A 22,044-nucleotide genomic window follows, 5' to 3' on the forward strand; every position below is an offset into this window, starting at 1 on the left:
ATTAGCACTGACAGCCTTTTATCATGTGTGAAAGTCTGTAACGCTGCCATGTAGTCATTTTAATGCTACCACTGTGTTCTTTGTCGTTCACACTTATTGTTTCATCATGGTTATACAAACATGTTCGATATTAAACAGTAGATCAGAAGAATTCAGCGACTAACCACTTCCATTACGCCCCAGCGGAGTGTAGCTGTGGAGGATTTATGCATGGTCTCCAACGCTTACTATTTGAGCATGAATTTATTTTTGGCTTGAAATGTTAAACCAACAGCTCACACATTTTTCAGATGTTTCAAATGAAGTCGCTGAAGCCATCAAGTGCTACGTTTGCGATTCCACAAAGGATTCTCGCTGCGCAGACCCATTCAGTGATCCTGAGGATCTGCTGATGACGTGTCCAGGAGAGGAGGCGGACAGCTGCGTCAAGAATAACTTCGAAGGTGAGATTCCCACCAATCTGTTTCACTAAACGGAGAACACAGCCACACTGTCACAGTAGCAAGGTGCCTGTTTACTGGCTTGCATGGGTTAAAAGAGGTTGATTTTCAGTATTTCATACAATTATTCACTGAATTTCAAAATTTAAATTCTGTCGAAATGAACCCTTTAAATGCGACAATATTAATGTTGAAGGTGTAGCACAGTGAGGTAAGTAGTAAAGTTAGAAATTGTGTACACGCCTCACTCCTACCCTTTTAAGAGCACAAAAAAGACGCACCACGAAGGAAATATCCGAGTGTCAGGGAAATCGGTGGATATAATGTACGAGGGTCACTCCAAAAGAAATGCACACTACTTTTGTAAAAATACAGTTTTCATTCTGCATTTGTGAAAGTTTTACAGTGTGTAGATACATCCTTCCAGCTTGTTTTCAAAGTTAGTTCAACCTGTTCCCGTGAGTGGCGACGTCACAACATGTCTTCAAGATGGCTGCTACACTTGACGTTCGTCAGAAGCAACGTGCTGTCATAGAAATCGTGTGCTGTGAAGACGAGACAGTGGGAAACATCCACAAGAGATTGAAAAAGGTGTATAGAGATGCTGCTGTCGATCGCAGTACAGTTAGTCAGTGGGCAAGCAGGTTACGTGATGAAAGCGGGCACGGCAGTGTTGAGGATTGTCCTCGCAGCGGCAGGCCTCGTACTGCACACACTCCAGACAATGTGCAGAGAGTTAACGAATTGGTGACTGCTGACAGAGACATCACAGTGAACTAACTGTCATGCTACGTTGGGATAAGGGAAGAAAGTGTTTGCAGAATACTGAAAGTGTTGGTGTTGAAAAAGGTTTGTGTAAGGTGGATTCCCAGGATGTTGATAGTGGCTCACAAAGAAACGAGAAAAACGGTATGCAGCGAACTTTTGGAGCAGTACGAGAGTGGTGGAGATGAATTTCTTGGAAGAATTGTGACAGGTGACGAAACACGGTTCCATCATTTTTCACCAGAGACGAAGAGGCAATGAATGGAGTGGCATCATGCAAATTCACCCAAGAAAAAAAAGAAATTCAGAACCACACCTTCTGCTGGAAAAGTTATGGCTACGGTGCTTTTAGATTCCGAAGGACTCTTGCTTGTGGACATCATGCCAAGTGGAACCACCACAAATTCTGATGCATATGTGACGATACTGAAGAAACTTCAAACTCGATTGAGTCGTGTTCGACCACATCGGCAAAAGCAGGATGTTTTTCTGTTGCACGACACTGCACGGCCGCATGTCAGTCAAAAAACCAAGGAAGCGATCACAAAACTCGGATAGACAACACTGAAACACCCGCCTTACAGTCCTGACCTGGCTCCATGTGACTATCATCTCTTTCGGAAACTGAAAGACTCTCTTCGTGGAACAAGGTTTGAAGATGATGACTCCCTTGTGCACGCTGCCAAACAGTGGCTCCAACAGGTTGGTCCAGAATTTTACCGTGCGGGTATACAGGCGCTGGTTCCAAGATGGTGTAAGGCTGTTGAGAGGGATGGAAATTATGTGGAGAAATGAAAATATTGTCCCTAAAGGATGTATCTACACACCGTAAAACTTTCAAACATGTAGAATAAAAGATGGATATTTAAAAAAAATAGTGTGCATTTCTTTTGGTGTGACCCTCGTACATGAATGTGCAAACTAATTAATATAATTTCAGAAAAACTGAATGATTTATTCAATAGAAAGAGCTTCACAAACTGAGCAAACCAATAGCGCGTTGGTCCATCTTTGGCTCTTAAGCAAGCAGTTATTCGGCTTGGCATTGATTGACAGACGACCCTGCACGTAATGCACCAAATGTTTCCAGTACGGGAGACACGTGGGGAACTTGATGGCCAAGGTAGGATTTGACGAGAAGACAAGCAGCAAAATCTCTCGTCGGGTGCGGGTGGAGTTTAGGTTGCTGAAATGTAAGCCCATGACGGATTGGCATGAAGGGCAATAAAACGAGAAGTAGAATATCGTCGACATATCGCTGTGCTAGAAGTGTGCCACGGATAACAATGAAAGGGGTCCTCCTATGGGTCGAAATGGCACCCCAGGCTGTCACTCCCGGTTGTCGGGACTATGGTAGGCGACAATCAGGTTGGTATCCCACAGCCGACCGATATGTCTCCAGACACGTCTTCACCGATCACCGGACCTCACTTCCAAGTAGGACTCATCACTGAAGACAATTCTAGTCGAGCCAATGGGAAAGTAGGCAGAAGACGTTTCTAGAGCAGCCCCAGACGAGGTTGGGATACAAACCTGACTGTCGTACGCCATATGGTCCGGAAACCAGGGATGATGACCTGGTCTGTGGACTGCGCAATCCTACAGACACGACCATCTACGTAGAAAGCACAGAGCCAATAGACACTACAGATGTACAGTGACACGTATGAGGAGAGTAACCGCGCACAGCAGAAATCAACAACACCTTACTTTCGCTCAGTTGTACTCAAGAAGAACAACACAAGAATCTTCTGTGTTAGGTCTATCGCGGAAGTACGTCACTCGAATTCACAGGCAAGACTACGCCTAATATAGCCAGCGGGCTTAAACATCTGCATTGGCAACATCGTCTGTCCGACCACACGTTTACTCGGATGTTGAAATTCTCTCGGTACAGCCCATACACTGTACCACTAAGAAAATGTGCGTTGCAGTATTGCCACAGGTGCTATTTGTGGTTTGATGGGCTAGTGGTACCTGTTGGAATCTGATAATAATGATGTTAATAACGCATCTGACTATCAAAAGAAAACTACGAGGTTCGTACGAAAACTCCACCAAAGACGATGTCAGCTTCAATAGAAAATGCTTATGCACTATAGCATGCGTTGGACAGAACGTCAGATACTCGACCTTACCACTCAACAGCAACAAAATAAAGTCTTCGAGCCCCTACACCGCTACGCAGCTCGCTTAGCAACGGCGTAACTGAAATGTTCAACTCTTTTACAAAAAAAAAAAAAAAAAAAAAAAAATACGAGCCGTCGTGCTCGATAATACTGTATAAATAACTTTTCGGATCAAAACCACCACCAAATTACATAGAACCAGCTAACTGTAGTGTGCTTGTCTGCCCTTTTAAATTGTATTTATTTTACATCGCACCTTCAGAGATATAATTTACTCTCTTGTTCAGTTAACGTTGTTGGTTAGGGATAAATTCTGTAGGTAGCAACCGTGGAGGTAAAAAAAAAGGGGGATAGTGTTATAGGCTTACGCTCTACACTGTTTTTAAGCTAGAGAGGGGGAGGGGGGGTTATGCCGCCGTCTTAAATAGCCCAAAATATTAGCAGGTTGCTGTTAACGATTGCTTCTTGTTCATTATTACTGTCGTGTGCACGCAACAACTGTTTCAAATACTCAAAATTACAATTCTTACATGAATAACATTATGCCAGGAAGACAATTTGGAACGTTTTTCTATTTTTAAACGCGTATTTGCTCAAGTAATACGACACATTTGGCCTCGTTACTGTAACTTGTTTTTTGTTGGTATATTTCGAGTAACCAAGAAGAGAAGAAAATAATCTGAAAAGCGTGCTTTCGGAATCAATTTAATTCCACTTTTACTGTATTTTCATCGATAGCAAATGAAGCTGGAACTCCGAAACGAATGCTTGTTTGTTTACTCGTGCTGCTTCTTCTTCGTTACATTTTCAGCTTTGAACTCGTATGCATAACATTTTTCATGTTCGTGTTTACAAAAAACTTATCTACTTGTTCTTTGCTTGCCCATAAATGAGAGCAGTGAGGGAAGACGCAAGGGATGCAATCGTCTCTTCCGCATGGCAACAAAGTGAACTATTATTGAAATGTCAAAGATACAGAGGTGCATAGAGACGTGCCTCTAAGCAGAATAGAGTTCTTGTTTTATTAGGCTGTCAGTGCATTAGTTCATTGTAATTTACATATCTTCCCACTTTGAGATTTTAACCTATGTTGCTTCATTCAGTGTGTGATCAGTAATAGCAGTTTATTGGGTAAAAAGAGGATACAACTTTTTAAACATGTTGCAGCATTGTGCAATACTATAAACGAGATTAAGGGAATGGCCTCAATCGATTATACCCCCGTAATGGCCTCAATCGATTATACCCCCGTAAACGGGATATTTTGCTTTAACTTGGATGTAAGTTATTTCTTTAGAAATGATAGCCTAACCTGTGTAACGTGAAGTCATACCTTTCCAGTAGTAGCCTATTTGCTTCTTTTCCAAGAATATTTCTCGCCAGTAACTCTGTCAGTTTTTCAGGAGTCACCAAACATATCACAGTTGGAATACACGTCTTCTTTGTTAATTTCCTTCATTTACTTTTGAATTTCATTTTGAAGTTTTCAGAGTGCAGAAGTTTATACCATGCTTTGTGGTGAACCAGTAGCTAGTTGCATAGTTTCATGTTCCACCTATAATTTGCTCTATAAATCTTTATGATGTGGAACGAGTCATTTTATATTAAAACCAATTTCTTTTTGTAAGTAAGCTTCCATGCTGATCATTTATTAGGTTTTTTTTTGTTTTTTAATTAAAGATACACAGATGTTAGTCAGTAATCCCTAGTGACCAACATTTAAACGTTACAAGAATAGAGTCTTCTGCGGAACAGGAGGAGCTGTCAAAGAGAAACGTTTTCAGTTTACTTTCAAATTTTACTTTGCTGCGTGTGAGGCATTTAATGTGAATGGGTAAAAGATCAAAATTTTTGGTTGCAGCAGTGCGAACTCATGTTTGAGGTACAGACAACCTTAATGTAGCATAATCAATATAATTTTTTCTTCTGATATTGTAATTATGTCCATCATTGTTCCTGTTGAAGCACAGTGGATAACTTACAACAAACTTCGTGACGGAAAAACTATACAGTGAAACGGATGGATTGCTACTCACACGCCGAGCAGCAGGCAAGCACGACGAAGTAGTGTGCACATAAATTTTCAACCAAAGAGTTCTTCAGAAAGTAAGCAATGGAGAGGACATGTGAACAATGAATAATAATTATTGGCAGGGGGAATTTCGGGAATGAGATACTGCCTCAACAATCACAGTGATTACATAGCCGTGTGGTAAGCCGGAACGAGACCGTTGATACAGTGTGGCTCGGACGTTGGAGCATTTGTGATTTGGAATGCATTGAAAAGCACAGCAAAGAAGAGAAAGAATGGACACTGAGTAAAGAAAGGCAAATCTGAAGTCAAATGAGATAATTACAATAAAAATAAACAGTGCAACCACAATTCATATATGCGAAAGAAAATATTGCTTGAACGGCGCTACTTACGAATGAAATGTGATCCCTTTAAACTTGAGATTACGCTGGGATCGATTAGTACATCGGTAAACAACGCAAGCTGGCATTTTTGATGAAACAACCACGTCTCCACTCAATCAAAGCACCCATCACGCACAGAAAATGGGCAAGGGTACGTCAGAGTGACATCACGAGGAAGTATCACCGTGGTGATCCGTGGAGGTATGAATGCGGTGAACCTAATGTTTTGGACTACTTAAGATGGCTGACGTCGTCTTCAAGTTCATGAGGTAATGACAACTTCCTTCAGTTTTTAGCTGTGTGTAGCAACTATGCTACAACAATATCGTTGCATGACTTCAATACCAACGTGTTAATTCGTTTTAAAATTCTCAAACTCTCAGGAATAAGTAAGGTGTCTTTCTTTCAAGAATTAACCATCTTTCTATTTAAATAAAATCCTGGAGATAAGTTGTCTCCTTTTTAACTTAAGAAATATGAAGTAATTTCTCTCTTTGGAAATTAACAGATCTGAACTAAGATTCCTCTTTAGTTGCGAATAATATTTGAATTATGTTTACTTTGTGCAACATTGGAGATTTTTCTTTATCTAATCTGTCACTTGTTTTTACCACTTTAAGATACTTAAAAATTATTCGTTTGCTATAAAACTGAGCTATACTTTTAAAATATCTTTTAAAAATTAAATATGAGGCAAATAAGACTCAGGATATTGTGTATGACAGGAGAGACAGTTAGCCTGTCCTCTTCCTTTGTCATTTAGTGTTTTATAGGAAAACGTACTAAATCAGAGACCACACGTCCAAATCTCCAACTAACATAGATTGGTTCTAACTATTCGTTCTCCTAATTACATGTCTATATACATATAACACTGTCTTGTTATCTGTATAGAGATTTACAGACATTAACTAAAATACATCAACGCCCACACTGAAGTCGCAAAAGAAGCCTAACACAATACTGCAAAGTCACTCTTTCCTGAGTGCTTACTTTCACCATCAAATCTGCTATTACAATAATGTAGAGGCACAGTTTCCTTAGTGTGTAGTTTCCCCACCTTCAAATTCAAATAATGACTTCATGTAATAACATCACTTATCTCCCTCAACAAAGTGGAAAATATCCAATCTAACTGAGATAGAGATCGGCTACAAATGAGTGGCTTTCGAGCTACACTTCGTTCAATAAATATTTTGGCATAAAATAACCAGTCATGAGAAACTAATTCTGCACTACAATATACTGTAGCCGCTGCTGCCACCTCACACGCTTTTAGCGCCATCTGAAGTTCAGTAGGGCACTATGAGCTTAATAGCTGTCTGACATAATAATTGAGGCATGACAAATGGCGACGCTGCCAGGATGTCTGCGATGCTTCTCTGGAGTCTGACCAGTAACAGAAGAAGCGAGCAGTGAAACCGCAAATCTTCTCACAAAGTAGAGAAACGTCCTGTGATAATTGTTAGTCACAAGAGCTGTAGCAAAGGAGAAGTGGCACAATTTCACAACACATTTATAATTAACAATTACAAAACACTGCCATAATACTACAACCAAGTTGGCGTTTTGAATTCTAAAATACATAATATATGTAACCTGCATTTCGAGATTTAATGACTTTTTCTGCCAGGTATTCTTTTTTGGCATGGCAGTACTGTGAATAGCACAATAAATTAAACTATTGACAGTTGGACAAGTGTGCAGAGTATCTTATGCAGAGGAGATGCAAAAGCAGGAAAAATTGTCAGAACTATTTTTCTCTATGAAGCTCTTCTCTATACAGGGTGAACTTTAATAAAACTGAGAAACTGCAGGGACACATTGCTGACTGGCAATGTAAGAAAAAGGTCTAGAAATCCATCTCTGTTCTTTGTTGGTTTTATTATTGTTCACATTGTACATTATTTTATGAAAAGGTATTACAAATACCGTTACCAGTCACAAACTGTGTTGACTATTTAATTATTTAATCAGCAACATACTTTTAGATTAGACTTCATCATCAGGTCATGCTACCAGAGAAAAAACGTTTAATAAAGGTGAACATGGATAGCAAAATTATTTGTAAAGTCTTGGTATGTGTTCTGCTGATCCTGGGGAGAAAGAGAGGTTAGCTACGTTTCTTCCTGTGGTGGTTTTCTGGTCAAATAAAAGTTTTCAAATAATCACTCACTTTGTTCTAGTCGAGTGATTGCCTTCTTGTGATGTGTTTGGGTACCTCCACTTCACTATTAACTTGTTATCCATTGTTCACAAACTTCATCATAATCTGAAACACAATACAATAAACAACTCAACTGGTAGGAGAAAATGTGGCTATCACAGTGCAGGTTATTTCGATCCTGGTGCTGTTAGTCACTTGCAGTGTCTTGTGCACACCTTCCTGTCACATCACTGATGTTGGTCGAAGTTACATATCACAAAATGAGGGACTCTGACAATTTTATATTAAAACGACAGGATAAATTTATTTTAAAGAAATACAGAAGTATTTCTGTGACCTACTTTAATATATAATATTAATTTTTGTGTATTTTCTGTTTTAAGAGCACTGACTTGGAACTGTTGAAGAAACGTAAGTGCTCAAACTGTTGCACTTCATTTAGGATCTCGTTTATCCAGTTTTCACTGTGAATGAATATTTCTATTTGCTCCAAGGGCTGAGTATTTGTATTTGCTCCAAGATTTCGATTTTCAAGCTCGTTTCTCAGGTGTGCAGTACCTTAGAACCGTTGCCTATTGCAAATCTGTGTCCTGTTCAATCTGTTTTGCTATAGCTGACTTGTTGACTTTCTAAATTCTGATACAGTCAAAATGGGTTATAAAATTTCTGCCTATTTGGTCCTATAGTATTTGTTTTTAATGACTGCATGTAGCTTTATAAATTCCTGATTTGCTCAGTTTCTCTGTTGATTGTGAGATGTCATCAACTAGATACTTTCTGAGGTTGTTGTTGGTAGTGACACTTAGGCTGATATCTGTGTTTTTAAACTGCTTTGCTATGTTCTCTCAAACGACTCCTAAGTACGCTATAGTCATATACTTGGGTTTTTACGAACTTCCAGCGTGCTGGAGTAGCTTGGGTCAGCAACTTCTGTCAATCAGTAGAACAAAAAACCAGTCCAAGATGCAATTTTTTTATTCATTCGATGACTATCGTCAGTTCGATACTAATTTTCAAATAATCCTACATTACAAAGCCGAAAATGGCATTTCCGAAGACGTCAAAAATGTGCAATGAACATTTAATGGCAGTTTACTCCTTCCACTGTCGTAAGGAAACCTTGGGAAGGAGGCGCCCTATCTGGATATAGGAAACTTTTTTATTTATTAAAATGTTCTCCAACCATCAAGAATACAACAATTTATACAATAACTGTACAAGTTCACAATAAAATTAATACCTTTTAAAATCTTTACCAAAAAGAGTCAAATACTTAAATTGACTGACCAGCAATACACAGCAGCGCCACATTCGGTGCGTATTACAAAGTTGTATTCTATGTTGGCACATAAAAATCATTAAATGTGAAATTGTACAAGTCAACAATAACATTATTATTTTTCAATCCTTTACCAAAAACAGTGAACTATTTGAAAATACTGAACAGTAAAACACAAGAACACCACCCACGACGTGTATTACGAAGTTGTATGCCGTGTTGGCACTTAAAAATCATTAAATATGAACAAGAACATTAGTATTAAAAGAAAACAACACAATATGAGGTTAAAAATCTTCATGATTTCTGCCTACTTACAAGCATAAAAACTTTACCACACAAAACTTTACAAATTATGCGCAGATAAAAAACTTGTTCATAATATGCCTCACATAAAAACAAACATTAAACCACAAAGTTGTCTTTTCTCAAGGCACCAAAAAATGTACTTGCCCTCATGAGGAAGATGTAACATGATCATAACCATGTGGATGTAGAGTAGGAGTGGGACTGTAAGGCAGGGGGGAGAGGGGGGAGGATAGAGGGCTGGGAAACGGACAGGGGGAGGAGGATGGAGATTAAGGAGCCAAAAAAGGAGGAGGTTACGTGGACAGCATGGCAAGAATGTAAATATATTAGCAGTAATAATAAGTGGAAATTACTGAAACCGGACCAGAAACGACTATTCGCCATTTCTTTACAATCAAATAAATAAGAACTACCATGTTCAACAGAAAAACCATAGTTACTCAGGAGTAATCGTGCAAATAATATACGCTAACAAAAAAGAAACCAAACAAATTTTTAAAATAATTTAGTGGTGAAGACCACTTAATTAACCAGTAAACCGAGCTTCATAAAATGCCTTACACATAATACCCCATAAGCAGCGTAAAGGCACAACAGAGAAATTTTATTATCCAACCTGCTGCTGCCTATACAATAATAAAGTTTCTTTGTTGTGCCTTTACGCTGCTTATGTGGTATGATGTGTACCGCATATCATGAAGCTTGTAGTCAGTAGCGCTCAGTGGGAATTTATGTGCTCCATTTATGAAGGATTTGGAAGCAGCTTGTTTATATGAGTTGGGGTATGTGGAGGATTTATCGATAACATTGTCCTTGTTTGTTGGTTTTCTGTGTACATTGATGTTCAGGGTCTAGTTTATATTGGTTATTATCACGTCTAAAAGGTTATTTTATTATCTTTCTTATGCTATATGGTGAAACGAATGTTATTGTGTGAGTTATTGAATCTACTTAACAACCTATTTCCTCTTTGTTCCATTATATGCCATGCATATCTCATTTAGATATCTGCAGCAGTGTACAATTTTCTGAGTGATATTGTTCTTATTGTTCAGAAGTTTTTTTCAAGGTGATTAATGAAACTTTCTGCAATGATCCCATTGAGTTGGACTATCAATTGCTACGCCTACATCATGTTTATACATTTTGCTGTTGTATTTGAATGAGTTGTGGGAGAGAACAGATCAAGTCATTCTGTTAGTACAACTATTACAGCTGTGGGTATAGTCTGATATTCTACTATGTCTAGGAAAATAAACTTACCATTGACTGGAATCTGAAGTACTTTGATGCCTTGATTGTTTGGTAACTAATTTTCACTGAAAAGCAGATTTGCAATTTGTATTTATTTTGTAAAATTGAATGCAGATTTTTCATAACTTTGCAGCCTGTATAGGTAATAGAATTCGCAGTGGGTCTGATGAGGACATTAGCCTTATGGATTTTTGGTAGGGCCCACAACTTTGGAGCTCCTGGATTCATTATTACTAATCTACGAATTTTCTCACTAAGTGATAAGAAAAATGTCTTATTCAGCTGCTTCTTTAAGTTAATGTTAATCTGTGTGGGATCTTGTGTGATTTTCTGTGTATGAGAATTCTAAAGGAAATGAAGTGTCTTACTTACATATTCAGATTTGTTCATAATCACTCATCTAGTACGTTCAGTGGCCTTCACTACCAATGTGCCACCCTCATAGAGTTCCCTGTTGATGTTTTTAAGCAACAAATTCTCCTCTTCAACTTCTTTTATTGGATTTTAGTTTATGTGTTTCTCTATTGAATTAATAGCATGTGCTCATTACTTTTTTCATTTTTATTTAGTCTGGTCATATTAGCTGTTATTTTTACTGAACAGATGATGTCCTTGTTGTTATTATGATTAAGGTATTGCTATACATTACATTAAGGCTTTTGTTTAGAAAAGTAAGTTCGCTGTTATTGAAGTGAATGTTTGTGAAATTTACCACTCTTGGCAAAAATCTGTGAGAACTCTGACTCCTACTCCTGGCAAAAATTTGTGAGAGCTGTCCTAAAGAATAGCAATTTTGAAGCAACACATATTCTCGTTTAGGAGAAGCATGATAAACTTTGTAAAATAATATCCTGAACAATATGTAATGCATATTTTGCTGTAGGATGTAAGATTTGACTGTCTGAGTTGACATAGTTTTTTTCGTAATCTCTTTGCGGCTGTCTTTTAGAGCTTTGTTTATAATATCTTGGCTAAAACGTACTTCATATGTTAGGTGGTTAGTAGAATTAGTACAAACATAGTTTATGTACTAACATTTAACTGATTTTTTTCTTGAACTGTTGTGGCATTTCCGTTTTCAACCAGATATTCTCGCCTTTTTTGTGCAAACTTAACATAGAAAGAACTATTATTTGTTTTTAGTTTTACATATTTGGGACTTAGATTCTCTTGCATGAAGGGATGTGTATTGAATGTTTCTAACGCTCTTGAGTGTATGCTTGTATACCGTGATGAATACGGCTACTTTTCTCTGTAGGGTTTTGCAGTTTTATTTAGTGCTTCATTTTCATCCAGTGAATGTGTCTTAAATGTTCCAGGTTCTAGAAGCAAGTGCTAGGAGTTGTGAATTTTTTTCTTTGCAATACTTTATTAAGTTTGAAACGGCGGTTAATCTACCATCCAAAATCACTAAACGTACAACAAAATTGTAACGCATCATTTATAACAACTGCCAGATTTGCTAAATCCATATCGCCCTTGCATATACTCGTGTGTTCACATGTCATGATGATCGGCTTATAGCACGGGAACATAACTTGAAATGTGCTATAGGTACTCAACCAGTGGATGTGAACAGCTTCAGGTATTTTTAAAACAGGTTATCCTAAAGAACACTGATTTTGATGCAACGCATTTTCTCATGTAGGAGAAGTATGGAAAACTTTATAAAATAATGTCCTGAACAATATTTTATGCATGTTTTGATACAGGATGTTTATTCCTACAGTTGTTAGCAGCAACTGACAAAACGTGTCCTCTGCAGTGAATGTATGGCAACTTGTGCCACCTTTTCTCTGATAATCGAGCGTGGACCTGACTGACAGAATCACTAAAATTAGCAGCACCATAGAAAGAGCATGTTACTAATTTACCGCACAGAAGCTTTCGTTCCCTTAGATTATTATCAACTGCTCTAAATGTAGGTTCAGCTTTAGTACTCGTCTGTTAAACCAGACCTCAAATCCATTCTGTCGCTTCAAAAGACCGAGATGGCGCAACATAACGAACTAGCAAAGCCAAATCACTTTGGTCGGAAACACTTGTAGATTCGTTTGACATTAAGGAAAAGTATCTTATAGAACTGCTTCATCTTGGCTCTGCTTAAAACGTCACCAACAGAATTTAGTAATTCTGAAGCAGTATATTTTCTGACAAATGTGGAACTTTCACACTGAAATTTAACCAATTTTTCAAGATTAATATCACTTTTTGGTACTGTAATAAGAGTTAGAGGTTCATATTTGTAGTGTGGGGCATTTCTTCCCCGAAAAAGAAATACACACTTCGAATTAAGGAAGTCACTGCTTGGAGGTTTAACACTATTTCAGTTTCATTGTGGTTAACCATCTGGGCATAAATCTGAGCATTTAATCTCTGTAATTTACAATTTTCGTGTGCGAGATTTTTCGCATGTTTTTCTGATTTGGCGGGCGTTTGTAGTTTTCCGGTGCTTGCAGTAGCTTTTCTAAATTTAGTGAAGGATACAGAAATGAATAGCCCCCTGTTTCTTCGATATCATTATTAGATGCATTTCAAACAGTTTGCAAGGAGACACCATCCGCGTTGCGGTCGAAGTACAGCCTAATGTACATATACTCCCATTTTTGCTGATACCAAGTCTCCAATTAAACAGTTTGTTTTGGATAACGACTTATGGATGGGTCAGAAATAGTAAATATTAAGTTCGAAGACGCAGGAAGAGTAACTGGAGATTCAGGAAGCAATTCACCCCAGGGAAGTGCGATATGTCTCAGATTATTCCCCAGATAGGGGGTGACAGTTACTGAACTATATGAAATAAAATCATCATAACTTCTGAACGGTTTGTGTTGGGACGTTCTAACTGCACGGTTGGCTGCGGGGCATGATGGGAATTAGTATGGCTTGGTTTAGCGACGAAGGCCACTTTCATTTGGATGGCTTCGTCAATAACCAAAATTGGAGCATTTGGGGGCCTGGGAATCCGCATTTCGGAATCGAGAAGTCTCTTCATCCTCAACGGGTGACTGTGTGGTGTGCAATGTCCAGTGACGGAATAATCGGTGCGATATTCCTTGATGGCACTGCGACTAGCGAACGGTACGTGAAGGATTTGGAAGATGATTTCATCTCTCTTATCCAAAGAGATGCTGATTTCGACAAGATGTCGTTCAAGCAAGACGGAACTCGACCACATCGAAGCAGGAAAGTGTGTGATGTCCTGGAGGAGCACTTTGAGGACCGCATTCTGGCTCTGGGGTCCCCAGAGGCCACTGACATGGGCGTCGATTGGCCGCCATATTCTCCAGATTTGAACACATGTGACTCCTATTTGTGGGGCTATATTAAAGACAAGGTGTACGTAAACAATCCCAAAACCATTACAGAGATAAAACCAGCCATTCAAGAGGTCATCGACCCATAGATGTTCCGACAATTCAGCGGGTCATACAGAACTTCGCTGTTCGTCTGTGCCACATCATCGCCAATGATGGCAGGCATATCGAACTACCCGAATATCTGTAGTGACGTTTAGATGTTGAATAAATGTGCACGCCGTAGTTTGTAAGTAATTTACGTTTTTTTCGTATCATTCAGTAATTGTTACCATGTACATAAATCATCTGCCGAACCGGGTGTGCACCAGTCTATGGCTGTCTCTTGATGATCCCGTGGTGTACATGAAGGTATGGAAGATGAGTGACTGTAGGATGATAAGAAGATGTCTTAGACACAACTTCTAGTCGCAATGATGAATGGCAGCGGGCTTTAAATGTAGAAAAATTCAAGTTTATGCGGATGAATAGCAGCACTCGGTCCTACATGATACAGTCGAGTCTTTTAGATAAATGGCTGTGACGTTGCAAACCGATATGAAATGGAATGTGAGGATTGTGGTGGTGAAGACGAATAATCGACTTCGATTTATTGGGAGAATTTTAGGACAGTGTGGTTCATCCGTAAAGGAGGCGGCGTATTGGACGCTAGTGCGACCTACTCTTGAGTACGGCTTGTTTGGGATCCACACCAGGTCGGAATTAACGAAGACATCGAAGCAATACAGAGGCAGGCTGCTAGATTCCTCACTGGTAGGTCTGAACAACATGCAAGTGATAGGGAGATGCTTCGAGAACTCAGTTGGGGTTCCTGGACGGAAGGCGATGTTGTTTTCGAGGAACACTACTGAGTAAATTTAGAGAACCAACATCTGAAGCTGACTGCAGAACGATCCTACTGCGGCCAACTTACGTTTAGCTTACGGAGCACGAAGGTAAGATACAAGAGACGAGACCTCATACGGATAGACAGGCCTTTTTCCCACACTGCATCAGCGAGTGGAACAGGAATGGAAACGGCTGGTTGAGGTACAGGGTACCCTCCGTCACGGGGACTGATGACCTCCGATGTTAAGTCCCATATTGCTCAGAGCCATTTTTGAACCCTCCGCCACGCACCATACGGCGGCTTGCTTTGTGTGTGTAGCCTAGCCGTAGATTCACTAGCATTTCTTTCAGTAGACTCGCAATCATTTATGTTTCCTGCAGTACGCTGTCTTTTATACCAAAAGGAATCAAATAACGTTTGTTGTTTCTATATTGTATTTCGACGCTAGCATTTCTTTTCGTACGACGAATTGACTAAGACCCGCCGGACATTGCATAGTTACATCACTCTTCCATATTAAGTTGTTCACAGACAAAACCATTAAAATATCTATGAAGTTGAAATTTATTATAATAGTGGAAACTTCTTAGTGTCGTAGTGTATAGAAGGCGGCAGCATTTGTATTTACCTAAATCCTGTTTGGTGTATTAGTATACGCAAAATTATCAAGATTTGTCCATTTATGATTTCATACTGCCGGCACAGTTGAAATTTCTCAAAACAATGCAAGCTTGTTAGCTGTTACGTAACACCAGTCAAGACGAGAATTTAAATTCATATATTATTTTGACTTTTAAACTTATATACAAATTCACTGACGGAAATAAATAGAAACACTCAAAAATAGTTAGTCTAGAGTAATGAAATTTCAGGAATACATTTGTATGGGTAACATACGTAAGTGATTAAATTGCAAGATCACAGGTTTATGCAACCCGAGATAAGCCATTGCAAATGTCAAATTATAGTACGTTAACAAGCGGCGTAACCGCCAGAATGTCGAATGCAAACATGCAAACGTGCTTCACTCGTGTTGCATACGCGCTGGATGTCTGTATGGGACGGAGATCCATGCCTGTTGCACTTGCCGCTCTATACAGGACGAAATTACAATGAAATGAACACCCTTAGCTGCTTGCAGGCGTTGACATACGTCAACGGGCACAGATGAAAATGTGTGCCCCGACCGGGACTCGAACCCGGGATGTCCTGCTTACATGGCAGACGTTCTATCCATCTGAGCCACCGAGGACACAGAGGATAGCGCGACTGCAGCGATTTATCTCTGGCACGCCTCCCGCGAAACGCACATTCTCAACGTATTGTCCAGCACTACATTCGTAGTGCCCCCGCCCATTATACTCATTACTCGCGGCGCGTTGCCTATTGCCCAGAGTTCGGGCACTGTTTGTGCATTCGCACAGAAGAAGAAGATGGTCAAGTGGCCGGTGAGCCTTGGCTATATATTTACTAAGATGGTTGGATTGATTGTTTGGGGGAAGAGACCAAACAGCGAGGTCATCAGTCTCATCGGATTAGGGAAGGACGGGGAAGGAAGTCGGCCGTGCCCTTTGAAAGGAATCATCCTGGCATTTGTCTGGAGTGATTTAGGGAAATCACGGAAACCCTAAATCAGGATGGCCGGACGCGGGATTGAACCGTCGTCCACCCGAATGCGTGTCCAGTGTGCTAACCACTGCGCCACCTCGCTCGGTTACTAAGATGGTATCTGTTCTTTCTGACATGTCCGAAAGAAGAGATGCCATCTTAGTATACACTCCTGGAAATGGAAAAACGAACACATCGACACCGGTGTGTCAGACACACCATACTTGCTCCGGACACTGCGAGAGGGCTGTACAAGCAATGATCACACGCACGGCACAGCGGACACACCAGGAACCGCGGTGTTGGCCGTCGAATGGCGCTAGCTGCGCAGCATTTGTGCACCACCGCCGTCAGTGTCAGCCAGTTTGCCGTGGCATACGGAGCTCCATCGCAGTCTTTAACACTGGTAGCATGCCGCGACAGCGTGGACGTGAACCGTATGTGCAGTTGACGGACTTTGAGCGAGGGCGTATAGTGGGCATGCGGGAGGCCGGGTGGACGTACCGCCGAATTGCTCAACACGTAGGGCGTGAGGTCTCCACAGTACATCGATGTTGTCGCCAGTGGTCGGCGGAAGGTGCACGTGCCCGTCGACCTGGGACCGGACCGCAGCGACGCACGGATGCACGCCAAGACCGTAGGATCCTACGCAGTGCCGTAGGGGACCGCACCGCCACTTCCCAGCAAATTAGGGACACTGTTGCTCCTGGGGTATCGGCGAGGACCATTCGCAACCGTCTCCATGAAGCTGGGCTACGGTCCCGCACACCGTTAGGCCGTCTTCCGCTCACGCCCCAACATCGTGCAGCCCGCCTCCAGTGGTGTCGCGACAGGCGTGAATGGAGGGACGAATGGAGACGTGTCGTCTTCAGCGATGAGAGTCGCTTCTGCCTTGGTGCCAATGATGGTCGTATTCGTGTTTGGCGCCGTGCAGGTGAGCGCCACAATCAGGACTGCATACGACCGAGGCACACAGGGCCAACACCCGGCATCATGGTGTGGGGAGCGATCTCCTACACTGGCCGTACACCACTGGTGATCGTCGAGGGGACACTGAATAGTGCACAGTACATCCAAACCGTCATCGAACCCATCGTTCTACCATTCCTAGACCGGCAAGGGAACTTGCTGTTCCAACAGGACAATGCACGTCCGCATGTATCCCGTGCCACCCAACGTGCTCTAGAAGGTGTAAGTCAACTACCCTGGCCAGCAAGATCTCCGGATCTGTCCCCCATTGAGCATGTTTGGGACTGGATGAAGCGTCGTCTCACGCGGTCTGCACGTCCAGCACGAACGCTGGTCCAACTGAGGCGCCAGGTGGAAATGGCATGGCAAGCCGTTCCACAGGACTACATCCAGCATCTCTACGAACGATCGTCTCCATGGGAGAATAGCAGCCTGCATTGCTGCGAAAGGTGGATATACACTGTACTAGTGCCGACATTGTGCATGCTCTGTTGCCTGTGTCTATGTGCCTGTGGTTCTGTCAGTGTGATCATGTGATGTATCTGACCCCAGGAATGTGTCAATAAAGTTTCCCCTTCCTCGGACAATGAATTCACGGTGTTCTTATTTCAATTTCCAGGAGTGTATATCTATACAGGACGGCTAGTGCTGTTTGTGGATGACGCTGAAGTTGTCGTCCGATGATATCCCACATGTGCTCGCTTGGAGACAGACCTGGTGATCGAGCAGGCAAGACATGTCAACAGTCTGTAGACCATGTTGGGCTACAACAGCGGTATGTGGGCGAGCGTTATCCGGTTGGAAAACACACGTAGCAATGCTGTTCATGAATAGCAACACAACAGGTCGAATCACCAGACTGGCGTACAAAACTGCAGTCAGTGTCCGTGCGATAACCACACAGTGCTTCCGCTTTCATGCTCAGACCGTAAATCCAGATGTAGGTCCAGTGCGTTTAGCGCGCAGAGAGGTTGGTTGCAGGCCCACAAGTAGTCTCCTTCTAACCGACATATGGCCATCAGTGCTCCGACTCAGAAACAGTGTCCGTCAGAAACCACAACAGACCTCTACCCTGCCCTCATATGACCTCTCGCTTGACACCACTGAAGTCGCAAATGGCGGTGGTTCCGGGTCAGTGGAATGCATGCTACAGGATATCTGGCTCAGAGCTGTCCTTGAAGGAACCGAATTGTAATAGTTCGTTGTGTCACTGTGGTACCAAATGCTGCTCATATTACTGCTGCAGATGGTAGTACCTTAACAACCGGCGTAACCGCCAGAACGTTGAATACAAACATGCAAACGTGCATCCATTGTGTTGTATAGGTGCCGGATGTGAGTGTTGGATGCAGATCCATGCAACACAACAGGTCAAATCACCAGATTGACATACTTATTTGCAGTCAGGATGCGTGGGATAAAAACGAGAGTGCTCCTGCTGTCATACGAACTCCCACGTCCAACCATTACTGTTCGGGAAGGGCATTCATTCTGCAGATTTTTACAAATAATTGGTAGAACCAGGTGATGAGAAGACTCTTGTCAATTCTGTTAATTCCACTAATGCCGGACGAGGACGACGGTTCAATCCCGCGTCCGGCCATCCTGATTTAGGTTTTTCGTGATATCCCTAATCCACTCCAGGCAAATGGCGGGAAGGTTCCTCTTAAGGGGCACGGCCGACTTCCTGCCCCATCCTTCCCTAATCCGATGAGACCGATGACCACGCTGTCTGGTCTCCTTCCCCAAACAACCAAACCAAACCAAACCACTAATAGAAATGGATGCTGATGACATCTCACGTTAAACTTCACCTGTAAATTGCTAACAGCACATCATTTCTATTACTTGTTACCTGTCATCTCGGTAGTGCCACGTGGCCGTCGGAGCCCGATCATCTTGTGACTGTAGATTCTCGTGACCACCAGCGCCAGCAATTAAGCATCGTGGCTACATTCCTGCCAAGTATTCCTGCAATATCGCAGAAGGAACGCCCAGCTTCTGGTAGCCCCATTGTACGGACTCGTTCAAATCCAGTGAGGTGCTGACAATGGCGTCTTTGTCATCTTAAAGGCATTCTTGACTGACATCAACTCTCCACGGCCAGCCTCAAAGGTACTAACTCTCACGACTGGTACAGCGTGTATTTAAATCAAACCTGATCTCCATTCTCACAGCGTAGCTACTAGCGCTATCAAACGTCCCATTAGAAAAATTAATGAATTTCTGTGCTGATAAATCTCTTACGTTATTTGATTTTCAAACAGCTGAGCAGAACTGAACGTACTCAGACATTTCTCTCTTTACCTATTCTGACCAACACTAAACTGACACACAATATTTTTAGTGCAACGCAATCTGACTTTCAATAATCCCTACAAAAAAATGGTTCAAATGGCTCTGAGCACTATGGGACTCAACTTCTGAGGTCATCAGTCCCCTAGAACTTAGAACTACTTAAACCTAACTATGCTACGGACATCACACACATCCATGCCCGAGGCAGGATTCGAACCTGCGACCGTAGCGGTAATCCCTACAAAAGAATGGACCTGACTAACAATAACCTATACCTTTCATGAATCACTTACCTCACAAAAATCTTCGTTACTCGAACTACTGCAATACAGCGAGCACCACTACTGCCAGTTAAGTAAAAGATTCTAACTACTGAAGGCACTAACTACTGATAGGCATAGTTAGCAAATGAAAGATTTTGATAAAGAACAAACAATGTATTTACCTTAATAATGTTCAAAAGTCATCATATATATGTATCAGTTCATGATATCCAATAATACAAATGTACTCTTTCTGATGGACACACGTCCAGATCGTCCGCTCTCAAAATTCTGCCATCTCCCTTCCAACATCCACCACTGTTGGCGGCTCACCTCCAACTGCGCAACGCTACGCGCTGTTAACAGTCAACTGCCGAACACTACAATAGCATATTCGAACAATGCAGACCAGCCACAGACTGCACACAGCACAGTCAGTGATTTTCATATAGAGCGCTACGTGGCGTTACAAATATAAAAACCTAAACAGCCTACTTACAGCTAGTCTTATGCGACTATCGTGAAATTTGAATTGATATCACCTTTCATGTGTAGAAACACGCCTGCCAACTTTCTTTTATGTCGCACAACTCTTTCTTGGTGCTGCGATTTTATTTTTTCCGTCAGTGTAGATATGAAGTTGTCGTGGGGGGGGTGGGGAGGTGGAGGGGAATTTTTAATTTCCGGGAGGAAGCGGCGGCTCATTCGCCTCTCTGGACACCACTCTCTGAATTCATAACTTCTTGTGTTGGTTTCAGATGGCATACAGCGGTCTCGCACTGGCTGTGGTGTCGCCTCCACTCTTTAAGGAAGTGTCTAAGGGTGTGTCTTGTTTGACAGAAGGGTTATGTTATGACCCTTTCTAATGTTTTTTTTTGTTTTTTTTTTTTTTTGTACCAGGTGGCGCAGAGCGGTGTTGCCTATGCGACGATGACGACAAAAGTCCGGGATGCTGTGTGAAGCATGGTCCAGGGCGGGTCGAGACTACCACCATCCTCTGCTTTGCACATGGCTGTAATGGATCCGATTCTGATGACCACTGAAGTTAAACTTCACCTCTGAATTGCAGACAGTACATTTTCTCTGTTACCTGCCACCTATTATATCGATAAACATACGCTTGGTGAACTGAGATATATTTCAGCATGTCACAGAATATATTTAAAATTTATCATGTGGTAAATAAACAGTAGAATTAATTGTATGTGGATTTATTTATTACCTTTAATTAATCATCATCAGTGTCGTCTTTATATTCAATATCGACCCTAGGACATTTCTAAGTCATACAATAAAAGAAGGAAAAAAATCTGTTCGGGAAGGGCAGTCACTCTGCTGATTTTTACAAGTGATTAATAGAACCAGTTGATGACATGTATCTTTTCGTTACTGTTAATTACAGTAATAGAATGAGCATCTGAAGCTGTTTTTAAGTACTACATCCTGCTACAGTTCGAAAAATGTTAGTGCCAGAAGGTAATAATGTACAAAGAAATAAATTAAATGTCTCTCGGGATCGTAAATTTTTCACTTATTCAGTCTAGCTTATAGAATGAACAGTTATGTTCAAACCTGTATTGCACTGGTTGATTATTTTTGCATATCTAAAGATGGTTATTTACGGTAAAAAATAAGAATATAGAAACTCTGAACTGTCATCCCAACAAACTATATATTTATTATAAAAATGTAAATATGTGATTACTGTAATCTCAGAGAAATTATGCCAATATTTACGAAATAGCATATTGCTGCGGAAAGTTACTCAGTTTTATATAAGTGACACCTTTCGATTGACGTCAAGCTGAAGCATTACTAACTTTATTCCATCAGATGTACGGAGCTAATGCAACGTTGATCATTTTTGAAGTAGTTCCTCGGCTTTCTAGCCAAATATACAGGGAGCTTTGTTTGATGTTATGACAATTATGTAACAAGACAGTTATAAGCTGTACGGTTAGAATGCTCCATTTAAACCATTTGCTCTCCCACTATTTAG

General features: G+C 41.2%; 1 protein-coding gene across 1 annotated transcript in view; it reads left to right on the forward strand.

The window, feature by feature from the left end:
• The window catches only part of LOC124595470, a 47,585-nt gene extending 26,336 nt beyond the window's left edge, over positions 1-21,249 (forward strand). The window contains exons 2-3 of the mRNA XM_047134226.1: positions 291-443; positions 20,946-21,249. Of these exons, the coding sequence (XP_046990182.1) occupies positions 291-443; positions 20,946-21,088 (296 nt within the window). The 3' untranslated portion in view covers positions 21,089-21,249. The remainder of the gene's footprint in view (positions 1-290; positions 444-20,945) is intronic.
• Positions 21,250-22,044: the final 795 nt, after the last annotated feature.

Source organism: Schistocerca americana, chromosome 2, assembly GCF_021461395.2.
Source record: "Schistocerca americana isolate TAMUIC-IGC-003095 chromosome 2, iqSchAmer2.1, whole genome shotgun sequence".
In the NCBI taxonomy this organism is placed as follows: Eukaryota; Metazoa; Arthropoda; class Insecta; order Orthoptera; family Acrididae; genus Schistocerca; species Schistocerca americana.